General features: G+C 39.5%; 10 protein-coding genes across 10 annotated transcripts; 4 read left to right on the top strand and 6 right to left on the bottom strand.

The window, feature by feature from the left end:
- Window positions 1–115: 115 nt before the first annotated feature.
- Window positions 116–2,716, bottom strand: GPR1 (Gpr1p; the record flags this gene model as incomplete). Its single annotated transcript, XM_037287762.1, has 1 exon — window positions 116–2,716. The coding sequence occupies one exon, from the start codon at window positions 2,714–2,716 to the stop codon at window positions 116–118; it is 2,601 nt and encodes an 866-aa protein (XP_037143657.1).
- A 1,160-nt stretch (window positions 2,717–3,876) lies between these two features.
- On the bottom strand, window positions 3,877–4,998 carry MET22 (3'(2'),5'-bisphosphate nucleotidase; the record flags this gene model as incomplete). The annotated part of the gene is made up of 1 exon (XM_037287761.1): window positions 3,877–4,998. One exon carries the CDS (start codon window positions 4,996–4,998, stop codon window positions 3,877–3,879), a length of 1,122 nt encoding a protein of 373 aa, XP_037143656.1.
- Window positions 4,999–5,174: 176 nt separating this feature from the next.
- Window positions 5,175–6,422, bottom strand: SLM3 (tRNA-5-taurinomethyluridine 2-sulfurtransferase; the record flags this gene model as incomplete). Its single annotated transcript, XM_037287760.1, has 1 exon — window positions 5,175–6,422. One exon carries the CDS (start codon window positions 6,420–6,422, stop codon window positions 5,175–5,177), a length of 1,248 nt encoding a protein of 415 aa, XP_037143655.1.
- Window positions 6,423–6,665: 243 nt separating this feature from the next.
- On the top strand, window positions 6,666–9,605 carry DBP10 (ATP-dependent RNA helicase DBP10; the record flags this gene model as incomplete). Its single annotated transcript, XM_037287759.1, has 1 exon — window positions 6,666–9,605. The coding sequence occupies one exon, from the start codon at window positions 6,666–6,668 to the stop codon at window positions 9,603–9,605; it is 2,940 nt and encodes a 979-aa protein (XP_037143654.1).
- Window positions 9,606–9,892: 287 nt separating this feature from the next.
- On the top strand, window positions 9,893–11,461 carry PRP9 (SF3a splicing factor complex subunit PRP9; the record flags this gene model as incomplete). Its single annotated transcript, XM_037287758.1, has 1 exon — window positions 9,893–11,461. The coding sequence occupies one exon, from the start codon at window positions 9,893–9,895 to the stop codon at window positions 11,459–11,461; it is 1,569 nt and encodes a 522-aa protein (XP_037143653.1).
- A 225-nt stretch (window positions 11,462–11,686) lies between these two features.
- Window positions 11,687–12,988, top strand: ARP2 (actin-related protein 2; the record flags this gene model as incomplete). The annotated part of the gene is made up of 2 exons (XM_037287757.1): window positions 11,687–11,708; window positions 11,835–12,988. The coding sequence occupies 2 exons, from the start codon at window positions 11,687–11,689 to the stop codon at window positions 12,986–12,988; spliced, it is 1,176 nt and encodes a 391-aa protein (XP_037143652.1).
- Window positions 12,989–13,236: 248 nt separating this feature from the next.
- MPS1 (serine/threonine/tyrosine protein kinase MPS1) lies at window positions 13,237–15,633 on the bottom strand (the record flags this gene model as incomplete). Its single annotated transcript, XM_037287756.1, has 1 exon — window positions 13,237–15,633. One exon carries the CDS (start codon window positions 15,631–15,633, stop codon window positions 13,237–13,239), a length of 2,397 nt encoding a protein of 798 aa, XP_037143651.1.
- Window positions 15,634–16,437: 804 nt separating this feature from the next.
- MRX9 (Mrx9p) lies at window positions 16,438–17,625 on the bottom strand (the record flags this gene model as incomplete). The annotated part of the gene is made up of 1 exon (XM_037287755.1): window positions 16,438–17,625. One exon carries the CDS (start codon window positions 17,623–17,625, stop codon window positions 16,438–16,440), a length of 1,188 nt encoding a protein of 395 aa, XP_037143650.1.
- A 219-nt stretch (window positions 17,626–17,844) lies between these two features.
- Window positions 17,845–19,293, bottom strand: APM4 (Apm4p; the record flags this gene model as incomplete). The annotated part of the gene is made up of 1 exon (XM_037287754.1): window positions 17,845–19,293. The coding sequence occupies one exon, from the start codon at window positions 19,291–19,293 to the stop codon at window positions 17,845–17,847; it is 1,449 nt and encodes a 482-aa protein (XP_037143649.1).
- A 1,063-nt stretch (window positions 19,294–20,356) lies between these two features.
- On the top strand, window positions 20,357–21,724 carry PRS5 (ribose phosphate diphosphokinase subunit PRS5; the record flags this gene model as incomplete). The annotated part of the gene is made up of 1 exon (XM_037287753.1): window positions 20,357–21,724. One exon carries the CDS (start codon window positions 20,357–20,359, stop codon window positions 21,722–21,724), a length of 1,368 nt encoding a protein of 455 aa, XP_037143648.1.
- Between the last annotated feature and the right edge of the window lie 84 nt (window positions 21,725–21,808).

Raw genomic sequence — 21,808 nt, 5'->3', positions numbered from 1 at the left:
GTCCAAAGGAAGACTGATCATTAAAAGAAAGCAGGGGAGCTACTTGTTATATACTACTATTATTTTTTTAGATTATTGTTATTTAATTACTATTATTAATTTTTATAGTCCTTTTTCATGCTAATGAACTTGAACCTTTTAAGAATGCCATCATATCCATATCATCATTGGTTTGGACTTTGTTTTCATCATCATGATTATGAGCATCCATGGAAGTTGGTGCCAGATTTTTTACTACATCGCTAAAATCAGTATTCAAGTTGAAATTATCATGAGTATACGAGGGTTCAAGGTGGAACTTCTCTTGGGAAAATCCTGTTTTTCCAGAGCCACCGACGGAATAATTTGGCTTGAAAATACTCATATTAGCACTGCATTCTGGAGTGCTCAAATTTCTTGGGGCAGTTCTTCCAGAGAATTCATCGCCGAGAGTTTTCAAACGCAACTCACGGTTTAATTCATCCAAATCGACGCCCTTCAGCATCGGGAACAAATGTATAAATCTCCAGAAAATGGGAACCTCGACGTAGCTTAATCCATTGATGAAACAGTCACTCGTCGTGGTTGAGTCCGAAGGGAACGATAGTTGCCTTTCATGAGGGGCGCTTTTTGAGCCGTCAGTCGGTTGACAATTTCTATCTAGTAAGTAATACCGGCTCCAATAAGAGGAGTCATCACAATTATCTTCATATGAGAAATTATTCCTGATGAGACCTACGAAAAATCTATTCACAAACCATATTGCACGTTTCCATCTTTGTGGTTTATGACGCAAGCATTCTTTCTTTTTGAACCTTCCACAGTAATACCATCCCTTTCTACCCCAATCGCTATTATAAAGCTCATATAAGTCTTTTCTATCCATATCACCCTTTGCGTGACACTTTTCGGCTAATTCCTTCGCTTGAACATCACGCCATGAATATTTCCACGGTTTTTCTCTGTATAAAAATACAACAGCGTCCACAAAGCCATTCAAGGGCTGAGCTATAGTCGCTAGGTAAACGAGCCAAACAACAGGACCATGAATAGGTTCAATATTGTATTGTGTGGCATCTACAATCAAAGGGAAAATCCAAATGGCAATATATGAAAACGGATAGACGAATATAGACCTTAAATTTTTTTGAATTTGCATTCTACGTTTTTTCATATCCGCATAAGTTTGTTTCTGGAAAGTAGCTTGAACTTCATTGAAGGTACTTTCTCCTTGAACAACTGTTTGAGGTCCAACTTCTTGATGGCCGTTAGATATCCTGTCCTCTTCTACACTATCATTCTTAATAAAAGGTTGTTCAATAGGTGAGAAGAAAGTCTGGAAAGAGTTATCACCTTGGTTTGGCCCAGGAACCTCGTGATGAGCTTCATTGGTAACTTTCACTACATCATTTTCACTGTAGTGGTAAAAACCTTTTCCTGTTATTGATATCCTCTTTGGATTAGCATTCACTTCAGTTGGTGCGATATTTTGAAGATCGCTGAGGCTCTTAAATCCCCTATTATTATTTGAAATTTCACCGTTCTTTGATTCGTCCATAGCAACGCCTGGTACATACCGAATAGAAGATTCGTTCATTTTTGATGCATAATATTCAGATTTTCTATTAGAGTTGGTTGCATGGTTGGAAATGCAAGAAGCATCATCCTCTGCTCGATAGGAGAACAAAGAGCTCGGAATACTCTTGCCCCTTGATGAATCTGAAGAATCCTCTAAAGAGAGAAAAAGGAAGTTCCTTAAATTTTTCAAAATATGCAAAAATGGGATAAGCACATATTTTTGAATCCCCCAAAGTAGCATGCCTAAGGAGGTTTTAATTCTTGCCTTCTCCCTTTCGGCTTCTTGCTTATGTTTAAAATCATGAATTTGGCTTTTAATCCTACTACTCTGTCTTCTTACGAAGATGTATATGGACAAATAAAGAACAAATATGAAAACAATCACAAAATATCTTGGTCCCCAACTTAAAACCAGCTTATACCAAAGTGGAAACGGTGGTAAGTAACACCATGCACTGTACGGTTTATAACCACCTAATTTAGCGAAATCGTCGAAGTGATAATTATTATTGTCGAGAACTACCACAGTATTGTCGATGAGGTCTTGAGTATCTATAAGCTTAAAATTAACAAACGCCAGACTAGCCAGTACAAGGGGAGCCAATGCAGTTATTGGCCAGATGTATGCTCTGAACTGGTAAAGACCACCTTCCACATTTTTGGACCTCTTGTTACGCCATTTCCAAGATGGCTTGAATATAAGTAAAGCAAAGTGAATTGCAAAGAAAAAGATGGCCAAGTCTGCACCTTCTACGCAATACGCCGTAAACCAGCCCAACGTATTGTAGAATTGGGGACTAGAATAGACATCATTGCGCACCAATATCACCAAAGGATATATCATAAGCACGAATGCTTTCACTAAATCACAGATAAATAAAAAAAAAACCAAATCATGCCTGAATGTTCGTCTCCTTCTATCAATATTCAGAAGAAAAAATACGGATACAACGCATGAAACTATTGATAAGGATGAAGCCGTGATTGCCAATATTCGTAAGTTCCTGAGGTCATGGCCACTAAATGTCGAAAACATCCCCGGAAGACCTAGAATCTGGTTGACCGTTGTGGTATTCTTATGCAAAAGTTGTGGAGGTACTGGCAATGTCCCATTCGGTCCTGGTACCTCCAAATTTCCGAAAAAGGTATTATGTGGCATCAATGTAGCAATCTTAGTCCCTTTCTACACCTTTATACTATAAATTTGCAGCGCTTTTCTCTTGATGACATTAATGTTTGAGCAACACACAAAGGAACGCAATTCCACAAACTTCACAGGAAGCTTAGTGAACTGTAAACGAGATTTACCGGCAACCTCGACTACAACTGTATTCAGTTGGTCCACCAACGCCAGTTTACTAACCGCGAAAACAGGTGGCAAATTTCCTGAATCACCTATAGTTCGCTGTGCTGAGAAAATAATAGAGCTTGCAGACCCTTGTTGCAAACTATCCCTGGTGCCCCGATACTCGCCAAACTACAGATTAATATATTGAATTTTTCTAATTATATTTCAGTTGACCCTCATTCATATCTTGCAAAAATTTGTAAATTATGAGGGACCTCACCTGAGGCCGATATGAAAAACCTACAAACAGCACGAATAATTTTAGCAACAAGCATTGTATAAAGAATTCGGAAACCTTTAAAGCAACTCAATCCACCAGGACAAGTTCCTATTATAGTGCTTATTTCATCTCTATTAACTGGTATTTTCCATTATTGTCTGCTTGCTTCAATGTGCCATAAATTATGATCTTGTTCACCATCCCAGGTTTTTCAGCTTTGAGGAGCATCTCCCTAGCCATTTTAGACTCATTTTTAGGTGGCATAACTTCTGATGTATCTGCGTTTCGCCTGCCTGCACTGTATAAGGCTGTTATTTAGTTTTTAATCTTGTTATTGTAAACTTCCCAGCAGGATCAATGCAGTTATTTGGAGCTTTCAGTGTTTCTGCTCTCGGTACTCATTACAACTTCCTTTATGTCGTATATGAACCCGATGATAGTAGGTTCTTACTGAGTTTATATATACGTTTGCATTGCAGAACTACCTGTTGAAATAGTAAATACTTTTCGGGCATATACTTAGTGCACATCAGGGTGTTCCTTTTTACCGTATCTAATTCGCCGGTAGCTGAATGTGTGAAAACGAATCATTCTCTGGATGTAAACGCTTTTAACAAGGGGAATGCTTTGCTGAACTATCTTCACTCTTGAAATTGAGATAATTCACAAGGAAGTAATGGACATTTCTTGCCACTCAACCGCTTAGATAGTTGTCTATAAGTCTATATGTAAGAACTTACATATCGAATACTCATCTACTGGAAATCGACCTCTCAGAAGTTCTAACGACCAGATCATGAAGTTCTTCAGGGCCGCAAGAGGCTATAACTCCCTTTGTAAGTAGAGTTCTCCCTTGGCCAAAATCTAAAGGTTCGTTCTTCATAGCGCTTGTATGAATTCCCCCGGCTTCGATTACAATGACATTTCCAGCGGCATGGTCCCAGATCTTTTCTTGGTAGTCGAGTTTGATCGGTAAACGGAGATACACGTCTCCTAAACCTAAAGCCAAAAGACAGTATTTAACTTGGGAATCTAAATGCAATGAACTTGAAATACCTAATGAGCTTTTGATCTGCGATTGTTCGTCATGAGAAGAGTGACCTTTCTCTACACCCTCCAAGGAAACCATATCGTTTGTACTAGTCAATTTCCTCACGTGTGTTTTAGCCCACAAGGTAGAGTCCTTAGAGGAAACTTTAGCTGCTGAAGCATAGAAAGATCCCATGCCTTCTACGGCACGAAATATGTATCCAAATGGTTCATGGCCCTCCAGATCTTTGCCGCCATAATCTTCAAGACTCAGATTAGGGCAGCCAATGATTCCAATTCTAGGGTTACCATCTATTATCAGTGCCAGGCAAACAGCAAATTGCTCACCTCTTAAGAAACCCTTGGTACCATCAATAGGATCCAAGCACCAAATTCTGCCCTTGTTGCCACCTTTAGAGTTTCCAAAATCGATAACAGTTTTCACGTCCTGAATTGTCTTCAATGGAAATGCAGAATTGGAAAGTAATTTCTGATCTTCGACGTCGTATTCGGCATTGAAAACCTTGTCATTCTCGTTCAATTCGCGTAGAATATCACTGACAAATGAATCTTCAAGACCTTTGGAAGATTCTTCACCGACAATTTCATCATCTGGGAAATTTGCCTTGATAGCATTGATGATAATTGTTTGAGCAGCGTAATCACCAACAGTTACTGGCGAATTGTCGCTTTTAGTGATGGTTGTAGAAGCTCTATGAGCAATGACCTGTGCCTGAATTCTCTTTGTCAACAGCGAAGCTTTGCGGACGGCCTGCGTTGCCACTAATAGCTCTCTCTCGAACGACATCCTTACTAACTTACTATGACTGCTGAGTGTATGCATAAGAGCAGGACTATAAAAGCGCTATTGAACGTTAAATATTTATATGCAATCGATTGAATTGTTGAGCTTTCTTCTTGGTTGGTATAACACCAGGTGTGGGTTTATGTCATCTTCTGCAACCTCACGTGGTATTAACTTCATAATGAATCATGAAAAGGTCAATAAGTTGATGAAACTCATAATGTTTCAGTGATTGGACCGCTTCCTAGAACCCTAGCTCCCATGTAGAGGCAGCAGTATTGTCCTGGAGCCATTGCCCGTTGCTTGGATTCCAATTTCAATTTAAGGGCAAGTTCTCCCTTGTCTTTATGCGTAAACTCATACGAATGGACAGTAATTGGATCCTGAAGTGAACGATATTGCATTGTGATATGTCCCCTGACCGACGTAGAATTTAGGAGGTCGTAAAATTCCTCTGGACTACAGCCTAGAATTTTGAAATTCTGAATGGTGACTTGATTTTTCAACAAACTGTCGTGATCTTTGCCTCGCACAATGACAAGTTCGTTTGTGTCCCTCAGTTTCTCAGCTACATACCACGCACCAGAGTATCTTGGATCTCCCTGTGGCATTGAAAGGCCGATCTTTTGTCCAATTGTGTATGACCATAAGCCTTGGTGTGAGCCCCACACTCTTTTGATGCCACTGGACTCATCCACGGTGACTATATTACCAGTGGAATCGGGTAGGTAATGTTGCAGAAACTTGTTAAATTTGCCATGCTGTGAGTTATTTACAAAGCAGATCCCCTGAGAATCAGGTTTGTTCGCTGTAGGCAATTGCATCGAGTCGGCAACACGTCGCACTTCCGGTTTCGTCAAATGACCCATTGGTAGCAACAGCTGTCCCAAGATATCAAAGTTGATTTGTGACAGATAGTAACTTTGATCCTTCTTTGTGTAAAAACTCCTCAAAAGATGTTGATGACTACCAGCACGTACATCAGCTAAAACTCTTGCATAATGGCCTGTGACAAGCCAATAGTTGTTGGAGCCATATTTTTGATCCAAGACTTCTCGTAGCTTCCCGAATTTCACAAATCTGTTGCATCCGATATCCGGGTTGGGCGTCAAACCTTGGTCGTATTGCAGTAGCATGGGTTCGAAAACATCTATCCAGTAATCTTTTTCAAAATTGACCCTTTCAACGGGCAAGTTTAAGTGTTCGGCGACACGCACCACATCCTTCCAATCCCTCTCATAGCATGGCTCGTCTGATGGGTCTGTTAAAGATTGTTCTTTGGTCCAATTCTGCATATAAATACCTTTGGCGTTGGGATATCCAGCAAAAAGTGCCGCCGACACGGACGAGTCCACCCCAGACGACATGGCAATCACAATGTTGTCAAATTTTCCAGGCCATACTTGTGGTTTGTATCCAATTGGATTCCTTTTAACTGCCAATTTAGCTAGATTCGATAGCATAGGTATTATGTAATTACAGCTTTTTTTTCATGAATCTGTATTTTGACTTATTCACTGCTTGAAATTCTGGCGCCTTTACATTTTTGCTGACAATGAAAATTTTAGGCATCGCGATGAGCTGAAAAAAAGTGATTGGGTTCAAATACTTTTGTAGAAAGTACTATATATTGATATCAAGTATACAACCCTCTGCTCGAGCTGTCTACTACCTCAGAGCTAGCTTAATCTACGTGAAAAGAAGTAATGGCTACAGGTTTGAAAAGAAAGCTTAGCCAGGAGACCATCTCGCAGGGCAGTGATGACGAAGGTGAAGCGTTTGATATCGCTGGTGACATTGCTTTGAACTCTAGTGATAGTAGCAGCGATGAAAATAGCGATGATTATGACGATGATCTTGTTAATCAAGAAACCCAGGATATTATAGAATTCAGTGATGACGAAAAAGAAGACTCAAAGCCTGCCAAGAAGAAGACAAGGAAACAGGATCTAGCGTTTCCCGTTATGGAGCTTTCAGACGATGAGGACGATAGAGCTGCCAAAAGTGATGATGATGACGTGAATGAGTATTTTTCCACTACTGCGGAGGCCACAAAGAAATTCAAGAAAGGCAGTTTCCCAAGTTTTGGTTTTTCGAAGTTTATCATAAGTAATATAAAGAGAAAGGGATTTCAGCAACCAACTCCAATTCAACGCAAAACGATTCCATTGATTTTGCAAAAAAGAGACATTGTGGGGATGGCACGTACTGGTTCCGGTAAAACGGCAGCATTTATTTTGCCAATGATCGAAAAACTCAAGTGTCATTCTGGTAAAATTGGTGCTCGTGTCGTTATTTTATCCCCTTCTAGAGAACTGGCAATGCAAACGTACAAAGTTTTTAAGGATTTCGCTAAGGGCTCGGATCTACGTAGCGTCTTGTTGACGGGTGGTGATTCCCTTGAAGAGCAGTTTAGTATGATGATGTCAAATCCTGATGTCATTGTGGCTACACCAGGTCGGTTTTTACATTTGAAGGTTGAAATGAGTTTGGAGTTGAAAAGTGTCGAATATGTTGTTTTTGATGAGAGTGATAGATTATTCGAGTTGGGTTTCAAAGAGCAATTAAATGAACTATTAGCCGCTCTTCCTTCTACGCGTCAGACTTTATTATTTTCGGCTACTTTGCCAACTTCTTTAGTCGACTTTGCAAAAGCTGGTCTCACAAATCCTGTTTTAGTACGTTTGGATGCAGAGAGTCAAATTTCAGACAATTTGGAAATGTTGTTCTTGGCTTCCAAAAATGATGAAAGAGAGGCAAATTTACTTCATTTGCTGCAGGAGGTCATTCAAGTACCATTAGCAACTGAAGAACAACTCAAAATGATAAGGGATGAAGCCAAAAGTCACGATGATAGTGATGAGGATGACGATCATCGTGAAAAAAATGGAAAGAAGATTAGGAAGCATAAGAAGGAGAAGTCGAAGAGAGTGAAATTAGCCTATGCCAACGAGCTTCCGTCTGAAAAGTCAACTATTGTTTTTGTTCCTACAAGACATCACGTCGAATATATTACAAACCTTTTGAAAAGATTCGGCTATCTGGTTTCATATATCTATGGTACATTAGATCAGCATGCTCGTAAAAGGCAGCTCTTCAATTTCAGAGCGGGCTTTACATCTATTCTTGTTGTCACAGATGTTGCTGCAAGAGGTGTCGATATTCCAATGCTTGCCAATGTCATCAACTACACATTACCAGTTTCTTCAAAAGTCTTTATCCATCGTGTGGGTAGAACGGCAAGAGCTGGTAACAGAGGTTGGGCTTATTCGATTGCTTCGGAGTCAGAGTTAGCCTATTTGCTGGACCTGGAACTTTTCCTAGGTAAAAAGATACTCACAACACCTATGTATGAATCAACATGTGATTTGCTGAAGGAAAAGTGGATTGAAAACGGCAAGGATGAGTTGTTGTTCCAGCCGCCAAAGGTCAACTATACAGGCAGAATAGTTTTAGGCTCAGCTCCAAGACTAGATTTGGAGGGCATGGGTGACTTACACAAGAACCTTATGACCGAATTTGAAATGCAAACTTTGAAGGGCGTCTCACTGAAAGCTGAAAAGTTATATATGCGGACCAGATCGCCTGCTTCTGCTGAATCCGTGAAAAGAAGCAAAGAAGTGCTGCGTTCTGGTTGGGACGAACAGAACGTAATATTTGGTAAAAATTTGGAAAAGGAAAAATTGGATTTCCTAGCTCGACTCCAAGGAAGAAGAAATAAGGAAACGGTGTTTGAGTTCTCAAGAAATGCGGATGATGACACTTCAATGCTGATGAAGAAAAGAAGAGAGCAAGTTGCCCCAATTCAAGAAAAAGCGCGCAGAAGACATGAACTACAAGAGAAGGAAAGAAAAGCAGGTCTCTCGCACAATATTGAGGATGAAGTACTAGGAAATGAAGCTGAAGAAAACAGCTACGATATACCTGCAGAAGTATTGGACCAATTTGAAGATGCAGACCAAATATTGAACTCAGATAGTAGCAAAAGTAAGAAAAATGCTAGACCCAAGTCTTTCAAAGATCCAAATTTCTTTCTCAGCCATTATGCACCCGCAAATGGCTCACAAAATGATCAAATGCAACTTACAAGTGGATTTACAACGGATGCTGCTCAAGTTGCATACGATGTTAATTCAGATGATAAAGTTCAGGTACACAAGCAAACTGCTACTGTCAAATGGGATAAAAAGAGAAAGAAATACGTCAACTCACAAGGTTTAGACAACAAAAAGTATATTATTGGTGAAAGTGGACAAAAAATCCCTGCCTCTTTCAGATCAGGTAAGTATGACGAATGGTCAAAAGCTAGAAATTTGAAACAACCTAAGGTAGGCAGTAGGGAATCAACAACTGGAACGAATATGTTGAGCAACCCAACTAAATCGGATACAAGTAGTAGTTTTGGTAGAAATTTCAAACATAAGCAAATGAAGGCACCTAAAGTACCTGATAGACATAGAGATGATTATGAGAAACAAAAGAAGAAAGTTAAACAGGCTCTGGAAAGGGGTACTCCAGTTAAAGGCTACAAGACTTCCGGTGCTGGCAATGAACTACACTCTATTGAACAAATAAGAAAGCAAAGAATAATCAACGAGAAAAAGAAAGCCAAAAATTCCCGTCCAAGCAAAAAAAGGAAGTTTTAAGAGACATATAGTAAGTGTCATGTATAGTAGTTAAAGATAAAAAATGCGATATTTAAAGATTGCTAAAATTATGCTGAGTTTTACCTCCTAGTAGGTTTTGATTCATCAACCTGCAACATAATGAAAGCTTTTAGTACGTGTACTAAGCTGTCCTTTTTCACTTTCCTATTACATAGTTTCGGTGTTCACACTGCGATGAGCTTCAGAAAAGCGAAGTGAAATTTTAATATATTCATATCTATGAACCTTCAAGAATTACGTAAAGATAACATAGAAAACTTTGGAACATGGAGGTACTAGAATCTAGACGAGCACTTTTAGAAGATTTGGAGATTATTGAAGATGCCATAGCCTCAAGATTTTGCCGGAATCCTGCATTATATTATAGCTACCTTGAGAAAAGAGCGGCTATATCACAAGAAACTCTGGATAAACCGTCAATATCAGCCATGCAGGCTAATAGAGTATACAAATCTAAGAGAATGAAGAGAAGTAGAAAACAATTGGTTCTTCAGCAGCATGAAATCAATCTTTTTTTAAGGGAAGCTTTCCAGAAACTTAGAAAGCTTGGCTCTTTGGAGGGACCACTTGATATGGGGGGTCTACTGGATGAAAAGAGTGATTTTGAGGCTTTTATCAATAAGTTGGGAGAGGTAGATGGAGAGCGCAGAAATTCTGAAGACTCCACTCTAGAAGTAAATGAAAAAATATCACAATATGCAATGTTTTCTGCAAGCAGCTCTAAAGAACATCCGACAACAATAAAATCAGAGAGGGCCTTTGATTTACAATTGAATGATCTCTTCACTAGAGATGAACAATACGGTGAGTACATGGACTTGGAAAGGTTCCATTCTGAATGGTTCAAGGTCATCCAAAGCACAGAGTGCACTTTATTAAAATTCCTGGATATATTGAGTGTTTTCCTGGATGATGAAAAGTATTTATTAAAACCACCTATGGATAGGAAAAATGAAAGATATTTACAATTTCTGGGAAAGCTGAGCAATTACGTTGAAACATATTTCTGTAAATGTAATATTCTACTGGATAACAAACTATTGGATAGTACGATTAAGACTGATTTTCTATCACATTTAGATACGCCAATAAAGAGAGCGAATAAAGGTTATTATTCGATCGCGTCTGGGAAGTGGTTTAAGACACAGGCGGTATACGAAAGCTACTTAACAGGAAAGAATCATAAAAAGAGTGTAACCAAAAGATATAATGGTCTCTTATCCGAATACAAAATTCATAGATATCTGAAGCTTCTTCAGAAAGAATTCAACCGCACTAGAGAATTTATAGAAAGGAAGTTGGCTTTCACCACTGAAGAGAGGATAGAAGAGATGGCGAAATTAAATGAGTGTTATGACTCTCCTGATTATGGCGCCGATGAGAAAGAGGAAGAGAATAGTGCAGATACCAAAAATGACCTTGCGCTGCAGAGCAAGAATGGCTCCGAATCATCCGTTGATTTACCGCTAGGGCCTGATGGTCTGCCCATGCCTTACTGGCTATACAAACTACAAGGGCTCGATGTAACTTACACCTGCGAGATTTGTGGAAATCTGACATTCAAAGGTCGGAGAGCCTTCGAAAAGCATTTCACTGAACCTACACACATGCTCCGTTTGCGTTGTCTCGGTATAGAGCCATCGCCCATCTTCAAGGGTATCACAAGCATTGAGGCAGCATTGAAACTGTCAAATCAGGTAGGGGCTCTGAAGAAGACTAAAACGAGTGGAAGGCACCAACAGGGCATAGATATGGATATCGAAATGGAGGATGAAGATGGGAATGTCATGTCAAAGAAGCTATACGAGGAACTTAAGAAGCAGGGACTCGTTTGAGTTGATGCGTGTATATATATTTTATGGAAGCTTTTTATACTGGTATTATCATAGCTTTGTACGTTGAGAAACTTTCGATTTTTCCATCATTAAAAGGGGCGAGTATATCGATCTTTAACTACAATATCTGGAATAGATGAGATGTATTTCGTTAGCTCGATTATAGAGGATTATAAAGGCTGATTCGTATTGAATTCAAGCCAATATTATTGCTACAGAACGAAGATGGATCCTCATAACCCAATTGGTATGTTGTAGTTCTCTCTCGTAAGTTATGCGTAACTTACCGCCGGGCAACATTGATAGCTTTAAGAGCACAAATTGTGTAATTAAAACCATACTAACTGTTAGAGTTTTTTAAATTTGAGTTCAGTCCTCGACCAAGGTACTGGTTTTGTGAAAATTGGCCGTGCTGGTGAGAATTTTCCAGATTTTACATTTCCCTCCATCGTTGGTAGACCTATATTGAGAGCGGAAGAGCGTGCCAATGTAAGTACTCCATTAAAGGATATTATGATCGGTGATGAGGCCAGTGAAGTACGCTCGTACCTTCAAATTTCTTATCCGATGGAAAATGGTATAATTAAAAACTGGACGGATATGGAGTTATTGTGGGACTATGCATTTTATAACCAGATGAAACTGCCATCAACGTCCAATGGAAAAATCCTATTAACCGAGCCTCCTATGAACCCAATTAAAAACAGAGAGCAAATGTGCGAGGTCATGTTCGAGAAATATGATTTCGGTGGTGTATACGTTGCAATTCAAGCTGTGTTGGCGCTGTACGCACAAGGTTTGTCATCAGGGGTCGTTGTCGATTCAGGTGACGGTGTTACACATATTGTTCCAGTGTATGAATCTGTGGTTCTTAATCATTTGACTAGAAGATTGGATGTTGCAGGAAGGGATGTAACAAGACACATGATTGATTTACTTTCTCGCCGTGGTTACAATTTTAATAGAAGTGCAGATTTTGAAACTGTTCGTCAAATGAAGGAAAAAGTGTGCTATGTTTCTTATGATTTGGATTTGGATTCTAAGTTAGCAAGAGAAACAACAACTTTGGTTGAGAATTATGAACTTCCGGATGGAAGAGTGATCAAAGTGGGCCAAGAACGATTCGAAGCTCCTGAATGTCTGTTTCAACCAAGTCTTGTCGATGTTGAGCAACCTGGAGTGGGCGAAATGCTGTTCAATACAGTACAGTCAGCTGATGTCGATATTAGAAGCGCTCTGTACAGAGCCATAGTTTTGTCAGGGGGGTCAAGTATGTATCCTGGACTACCATCAAGATTGGAGAAAGAACTGAAACAACTATGGTTTACTAGAGTATTGCACAAGGATCCTTCGAGACTAGAGAAATTTAAAGTTAGAATAGAAGATCCACCCAGAAGGAAGCATATGGTTTTTATTGGTGGAGCTGTTTTAGCCAATATCATGGCTGATAAAGATCATATGTGGCTCTCTAAGCAAGAATGGCATGAAAATGGCCCTGCTGCGATGGCAAAATTTGGGCCAAGATAAAAGCGACCTGTAATGGCCTGATAAAGCAGTCAGTGGAAGAAAAATTAAACCTACATAAAAGAATTCATAAAAGATAATACGACATTAAATCGATTTAGAACATATTTTTCTTGACCTGAACAGGTTTTTTGTTTCAATCTTCCGATATGTAGTTATATAAACTAAATGATAATTATCATTATTAAATTTGGGGGGTGTGAAAAACATAAAACTCAAAGAGAAGTAAAAAAAAGTCAAAAAATTATTAACTACAATCTAAAGTCCTCCAATCTAGTCAAAACATCATCCGCCAGCTCATTCACTTTTTCATCTGAAACTTCTTTTTGATCAGAGCCATATTTAACAGCATTCTTTATCAAATCTCGGATGAAGAATGGTGTCACCATAACAGGCTTCAAAAAAGAGCACTCTAAAGCCTCGTCAACCGTCCATCTTTTTTCAGGGTTCCTCGATAAGCATGCTTTCATCAAATCCAGCGCTGATCGGGGTATTAATTGGCCATTTGAAATCTTATCTGAGAAAACTATTTTGACTTCTGGGTTCATGATGGCCAGTAATCTATTTTGTCCTTGAAATCCTCCATATGGGGGTCTGCCGTAAACCATTTGATAAACTATACAGCCGCAAGACCAGATATCCGAAGGTTTACCGACCTTCCATCTATTTTGCTGCTTTTTCCTCTCGTCAGATTGTGTATAATTCATTGCTACTAAAGCTTCTGGTGCCATATAATTTGGAGTGCCTATTTGAGTTTCTCGGTATATATTCACGGTGTGGTCCGGCACTGCATTTGCTATGCCGAAATCAATGATCTTTAGTACGCCCTTGACAAGAACAAAATTCGCCGGTTTTAAGTCAGAATGAACTATGCCAGATTCATGTACAACTTTGACGCATTTCAGCATTTCGCGAGTATAATATCGCACAAATTCGAAATCTAATGGCATGTCCGACCGTTGATTTAATATTTGAGATAAATCATGATCACCGCATTCCATAATCAAAAACAAAACACCGTGATCCATTTCGTAGTCGATCAATTTTACAACTCTTTTTTGGTTTTCTAATTTTTTTAATAGCTCAATTTCTCCCTTGAATCCATCCACACTTGAATCATCAAATTCATCAAATACTACTCGTTTTAATGCAAATACCTTATTTCCGCTACCTTTCACCTTATAAACCTTGGAAGATCCACCTCTACCTAGTAATTCGATTTTCTCGTATTCGATATCGTTCACTGTAATAAAGTTTCTTCTTAACTGAGTCTGTGACTTCCTAGGCTCAATGATTTCTACACGTTTAGTTTTCCGAGCACCGGCATCATCGTTAATTTCCTGAGGAAACGATGCGGAGAGTCTTAATGCTGGGATGCTTTTATTTTCTAATGGTTTAAATCGCTTGGTTCCTAGGATGGGGTCTTGATTGTTTCTGTTTACATCTATGTTAGCGAGTGCTTCCCTCTTTTTGTAAGAATTTTTAACGGTATTTTGATTGGCATACGTATGTTGATACTCCGGTTTTGAGTGCTGGAAATCGAATGGAACTCCTTGTGACTTCTCTTGCTCTACAAATGTTGATTTAGCCAGTGACGACTCAACTAGTGGTGATGATGCTGCTTTTAAGAAGGCCGTCTTTGTGGTAGAGGAAACAGATGTGTCTGATAGTTTTCGTCTTGGATTTGATACAGGCGCTGAGGTTTCTCGTCTGTCAGGATTATTTAAACTTGAGGTACAGGAGAAAGAACGCGCAATCCTACTATTCAAGGCTTCTCTCGATATAGTGTGCTTTTGAAGAGCAATGTGATGGTTTTCTTCTCTTTGTTTCTCAAAATAAATTCTTGAAATATTCGGGAGTTCAGAGCTTGGCAAGTTATACTTCTTCAAATACTGTACTGGATTGAGCGTACCAAGTTCAGATAGAGAGTGATCTACTAAGATGCTATTGCTATCCTTCTCTCTATCAAAGAGCGCCTCATCACCCTTTCTATAGCTTTTAGCTTGAGCAAAACTATCAAAATTATTATTGGGCTTTGGTTCAGTCTCACTGGTATCAAATTGACCAGCTTCTAGGTTCCCAGCACTTAGATCAGAGTAGCCTGCTACTGTATTAGATGCAGATCTTTTGGCAGGGCCCAGCACCCCCATTCGACTACTTTTCAAAAATCTTTTACTCCTTCTTTCCGCATGTCTCGAAGTCAGCTCTTCTCTCATAGATTGCTGCATACTTTTAATTCTTCGGAAACTTTTTTCTAGATCACTGCTATCAGCGATATGTATATCATTGGTATTCATTGTCGTTATGCTGGGCTGTTGATTGCTTCTGAAATAGGCGAACATAGTGGATTGTGATGGTTCCCCCGAATGTACAGATACATGAGTTTGACCCGTTGCTTGTTGATTGAAGCTACCAGAGGAAGAATCAAAGTTTGAGGATCCAAACCTATTAAGCTTTTGTGAATGGTGGTCTAGGGCATCCCTTCTTCTATATGACTCAACGTGATTTTCCTTTTCCTTTTCTGAGAGCAACGCTACTCCAAAGTTGCTCAATTCTGGCGGCCCAAGAATTTTCTCATCATCTGAATCGTAGGAGGAATGAGGCTGCGAGCCCTTTTTTCGTTCTTTTCCCATAGAATCGTTGAGCATAATACTATATCAGAAATCTTAACATATATGGATATAATGCACTGAAAACGACTGAGTATGAGAAGTTTATATGAGAAACTGGCTCAATAAAGATCAATGATGCCAACAAACACTGAAGCTCACTGATTTTTTGTTTGCTTACTTCCTTTCTTCATTGCCGGTCAATAACATTTTTTTAATGTTTACCTTTTTTCGCATTTAAAAACACAAAATGAGCGAAGCGAAAACTTGAATAATTCGCATATGATATGTAAGAGCTTCTTTTCGTTATCATATTGGTATTTTATAAATTATTTCGATTTACTAAATTGCAGCTGAGCCGCATTCATTGTATATAATCTAAAGGACAGGACGTGTTGTTTTGAGAGGCATGCAAGATGCCGCAGTCCTGAAGGCAGTTTCACTTTGATGAATGAAGGAAACAATCGAGCTCTCGAACTTCACAAAAAAAAGCTTGACGCTGTCAACGCTTCAGAAGCCGCAGTTAAATTAGCATTCGCTGAATATGTGGCGACCTATTAGTGTGTCTCGAGCAGGCCATTGTAGATCTCAACGAAATCGGTATTTCATTCTGTAAGAGCGGGCTTTTTGACTGACTTCACTGTAAAATTATCCATGAAAAAAAAAAGGTGTACTTTACGGGGCGGCCTTTAGATGGCTGACATAAGGTTCCTTTTCCCTTCATGCCGTTTCAATGTTCTTATCTTGTATAAGCGATCTCACTCGAACTAATGCCAAGGCAACAGTGCTTAATTAAACGCGAATGCCCGATGCATGTACTCTGCAAGTGCTTTTATCGAGTCTTCAAATTGAACCTTTGTTGCGCACTGTATACTCATTAAATCCATCTGTGGTAGTGGAAATGTCGTATTTTGATTGCCACTCACCGGATTTTCCGGGAGTGGTGATGAGGAATTGCCTCGAAGCTAGGAGACCCACAGATTGCACCGCAATTACCATCGGACAATCTGTGTCGGGAGCAGGCATATCCCCAAGAAACATAAAGTAGTTGGATTGCTCTGCATTGTTCTTACGCACTGCCAAAGATGCTACAATTACGTCCGCCAGGTGTTTCTTTGGATTCTTTGATGATTTTAAGTATAAGGGAAATTTGATTTGACTGATAATGCTGCCGTGGTGGCCTCTCGAAAAGGAGGCATATTCGTCCGTTGCAATTAATATGTCGTAATTCTGGTCGAGCCACGTCTTGACATCGTTACCCAGAAAGAAATTTCGAATTCCATTCTCATCAGTCTCAATTGCTTCCAAAACTCGATTTTTGACAAATTGTTGAAGTCTCTTCACCTCTTGTAAGCTATTGAAGCTATTCGAAAAGGAGGAGGCGTCCGAAAGTGAGTTATTAAGGATGGTTTGCAATAAATCATGGTTGCCACTATTCATTTTCAGCCTTTCTTCTATTTTACCGACACGCAAAGAATTTATAGTGCCCATTTTTGTGTGCAAACTACTACTTCTAAGGGCCCTCAGCAACTGTTTGTTAAATGCATTTCTTCTCCATCTATTGAATTGATAAACAACAATTGCAAGGATGATGATTGGAAAGAAGGTAGTGAATATAAAGGGCAAAAGCGCAAATAAAAGGACAAAAAAACCGAGTCCACTTAAAAAGATAAATATGGGAGAAATTTTGTATATTTGCAATCGAGGCTGTTTTTCGCCAAAGTTTCGCGGATTGATGATGCCCTTGGGGGTGCTATAATGAAAGTTTCTGCTTGACATGTTCAAATGTACGTTGAAGCCTTTATTGCTCTGCAAGCTGTTTCGACCAGCAAAAGGGAAAGAAGAGCGCTGGATTGGTGCAAGAGCTATTGAATGAGGCTTTCCATGGGTGATCCATTTGACAGTTTGTGGTTTAAGCGTTGTAAACGCGAACCTAGATTGTGGTCTCAGTAATGCCGATATTCCTGTTTGAGCAGCGGATCTTCCAAAATTGAAGAAGTTCAAGCTAGTCCTTGGTCCTACAATTGACATATTCACTGTTAGAGTCACAGAAAGACACCTAGAGTGGCTTATGATGATGCTTTTCAATAACGTTTCTATGAGAATGTGTCCTTGCTTTATTTTAAGATGAGTTTATTCAATATAACTCGCAAGCTGTATATCGTGCGAACGTACTAAAAATGGGACAAAATACATAACAGAATAAGAGCGCCTAAGCGGGAGACGATCCACACTGCTCCGATTCGGTGCTTAGTATCTCACTTCATATGATCCAGATTTTGAAATGTATTTTATCCACTTCACAGTTTTGTAATTCTCGTTCTTTTCGCTGATTTTGAAGTACCGCACTACTAGACCGGAGCTGCTGAACATCATAATTTTGAAATCCAGTGACATTGGCGGTCTTGGCCACTGCTGCACCATCAACTGTGTGGTATCTGTTGCTGGGATACTTATGGCGCTTAGAGTGTTTTCTGTCAAACCGTTGTATTTACCGAATTTCCATACCATAGCGTTTTCTTCGGGAGCAAATCTGCATTTACCATTTGAAACATTGATTTTGCAGTCTATCATTCCTTTTGGGACTGGAATCCGTAATGAAACGTCTCCCGCTGACAGTTTACTGGGAAATAACGATTTCAAGGTTACTCTGTACTCCAAAGAATTTCCCATAGCAGTTGTTGTTACAATAGGAGTCACTTTAAATGGTAAATTTATATTATCTCGCACACAGTACTTCATTAGTTCCATAGATCCATCTGGTGGTACAAATTTGATGACACGATCCCTATTGAACTTATCAAGAGAAACGCATTGATGGAACTTGCAGTCTTCAAGCAGAACTCGACCAGCTGCGGCCTTTGGGATAGCTTTTTTATTCATGAAATCTTCTTCAGCTAATGAAGCATCTTCGTCAAAATGTAAACTTAACGAATCATTTAGACCAAATTGACAGATGGGCATGCCACTTAAATGTGTAGTTAAATCCACGGTTCCATCGATGTGCGCCTTTAATATAGAGCCATCTTTGGAAACCAGAATGCTTATCTTTTCATTCATATTCAGAAGTACCTCGTTTTTCTTGTATTTTATACCATGCTGTCTCCAAGATAGATTTGAAGGATAATTAGTCCCCAAGTCTTGCGACATCGATCTGTTATTTCTGGTAAGAAATTTATGCATTGATAGTGAGGGATAGCCATTGCTGGGAGCAGGTAAATTGATAGATGACAGGTTAAGTCGATCTGGCCTTTCCAGTGTGGTATTGTGGATTTGTTTCTCAGGCTTCTCAGAAAGCTTCGTAATTACCGAGTTGATCTCTGTATCGGTAGGTATTCCTCCTTCTGCAAGCACCACATCCAAAATTTCGTAGCACATCATAAAGTTTTCCTTCAAATTATTCTCCTCTGTGAGCTCATAAGCGTCCATGATGTCGTTCAGCTTACATAAAAACTCCCATATTGCACCACTGTTAGCGTTGGTTCTACTTACAGCTACCAGCCACAGACTATTGCTACCACTTGATCTAATATGATGGAATGTAGTAGAGCCTAGAGTGAGTATAGGTGACCTCACATCAAGATTGTTTATGACCTGGATTCGAAAAACATCAGAGATCGATCTCTTCAACGAACTCTTTAAATGTTTCGAGACTATTAATTCACCGCGAGGTGAGAAAATCAGAATAGCATTGATCATTGTAGATCAGACCAGTTGAAACGTAATACCGTCACTACCAGTTGACACTGTGTTACCAATTTTATAGGAGCACAATATGTTTATTCATCACACTAAGCTTTGGCATTTCGGACAAATTTATCGTAGTAGGAGATAAGACAATTTCTTGGTAAAATAGCCATAGCGGCTAAAGAGTTTTAGCATTTTATCGTTGTTACAAAACTAGAGGTTCCTATCGACGTAGGCTTGAATATGTGGAGATCCTCAGAAAAGCTATCGACAAAATGATTAGCACTTACCACAATGATAACCCGTATGATCTATGACCGGGGCTCCTCTTTAAAGGGTGATAAGTGGGCGATGGAGTCGAGTGGTAGCTCGTTCTGAAGCTACACTGTTTATCGTTTGTCGATAACCAAAACAGCAAAGTAGTTTGTGAGAAAGAGGAGAATTTATTGTAAATAGATGGTGTTAAGGAGAAACGCACGCAGAAGCATTAAGATGAAATGAGTAAACCTGCGAAGATGCTCGGCAGGATAAAGAGCACTGAGTACAAAGAAAAGAATGATCATTTGTTTAATATAGAGATTTTATCGCAACACTTGCCAGTGCTCTCCTGACATTATGCAAAGTGTGTTTCACTTTCAGTCTATATGCTAAGATGAAGAAATCTGGACCATTCGCTTGATTGAGCACGCTTCGACATGGCAATCATGGAAGTATTAAATATTTCATTCACGCAATGCTTTGCCGTCACTGCGAGAAGTATGTTTGTTCAAAGTAAACATGGCTTATTCGTTAGCCTATAGGAACGCAAATACTTTGGACTGCAGCAGTTCATCCGAATCACGCAAATCTACAAAATGCAACTACCGATCTACGTTCATCAACGTTCTGTAAGGTTGAACATAAATCTGACTGTTACATAGTTCTGCCCTCGTTTGTGGAATCCTTTCATTTTTATTTTGCGTCTCGGCAGACGCTTGAAAAATATCAGGCAAGTCAATTTCGAACTCTGAAAAAGCATGTTCAAGCAGCCAAGTAAAGTTGGACAGAAGAAAGGTGGTTGAATCAGGCAAACACGATGGGTAGCAATAATATTGTTGTATTTGGTGGGGGATCTCACCCTCAGCTGGTGAATATGATATGTGAAAACTTGGGTGTTAAGCCAGCCCACGTTGAGCTTGGTAAATTCTCAAATGGTGAGACTAGTATTAGCGTACATGAATCCGTGCGTGAAAAGGATGTATATGTTATTCAAAGTGGCTGCGGTCATGTGAATGATAATTTCATGGAGCTATTGATTCTTTTGAGTGCCTGCAAAACAGCCTCAGCATCTAGAGTCACAGCAGTGATGCCTTACTTTTGCTATTCCAGACAACCTGATATCCCATATACCGCTAAAGGCGCACCATTGGTTTCAAAACAAAAAGAGAACGTCTCCTTTCAAAGCAGTTCGAATGGTGGCCAGGCTTTCACTTTGATGACACACAAACCTGGGGAAGAAACTTTATTAAAAGCAAACGATTCGGGACTACGGCAATTCAACAACGTTGGCTCTTCAACAAATCTGATCAAATCGACATCCTTCTCTCGTATCCCGATGATTCCGGGTGGTAAAGAGCAGGGTTCTTCAAAAACGGATGCTGGGGAATTGTTCAACGCACAAAATTCCGGTTATAAACTTTGGGTAGCTCAAGCAGGTACATTGATTGCCAATCTGTTGACAACATCAGGTGCGGATCACGTAATAACTATGGATTTACATGACCCTCAATTCCAAGGCTTCTTTGATATTCCGGTAGATAATCTGTATTGCAAGCCAATAGCTCAAAGTTACATACAGCACCATATACCCAATTACAAAGAGGCCGTTATTGTTTCTCCAGATGCTGGTGGTGCCAAGAGAGCGACTTCCATTGCAGATTCTTTGAAATTGTCATTTGCTCTGATTCATAAGGAAAGGAGATCTCAGTTATTAAAAGGTCCCCCTAGCACAACTTTAACATCAGGTAACACTCTTCCCGTCACAGCTCCGCTGATCACACCTTTCTCTTCTAGAGAAATGAGTTCATCTACTTCCACGTCTAAGTATGTGCAAACCACCATGCTCGTCGGTGACGTCAAAAATAAGGTATGTATATTGGTAGATGACTTGGTGGATACCTCCTACACAATTACTCGGGCTGCAAAGCTATTGAAAGATCAGGGTGCAACAAAGGTTTACGCCTTAGTTACTCATGGTATCTTCTCGGGCGATGCGCTCATTAAAATTCAGCAGAGTGCTATCGACAAATTGATTGTGTCGAATTCTGTTCCACAAAAAGAGACTGTCGAGTTTTTAGGCAAGCACCGAGTTGATGTTTTGGATGTTTCAAGAGTACTGGCCGAGGCTATAAGAAGAATTCATAACGGTGAATCGATTTCAATGCTCTTTGAGCATGGATGGTAATTGCACATGGGACATGTTTTTTAATTAGATAATACATCTGAGAAAACAACGTCGAGATATCATATGAATGTATATATTTTAAGT

The sequence above is a fragment of the Zygotorulaspora mrakii genome, chromosome 3 (assembly GCF_013402915.1).
Source record: "Zygotorulaspora mrakii chromosome 3, complete sequence".
In the NCBI taxonomy this organism is placed as follows: domain Eukaryota; kingdom Fungi; phylum Ascomycota; class Saccharomycetes; order Saccharomycetales; family Saccharomycetaceae; genus Zygotorulaspora; species Zygotorulaspora mrakii.
The sequence above is the reverse complement of the archived record's forward strand: the minus strand, read 5'-3'. Positions and strand labels throughout refer to the sequence as shown.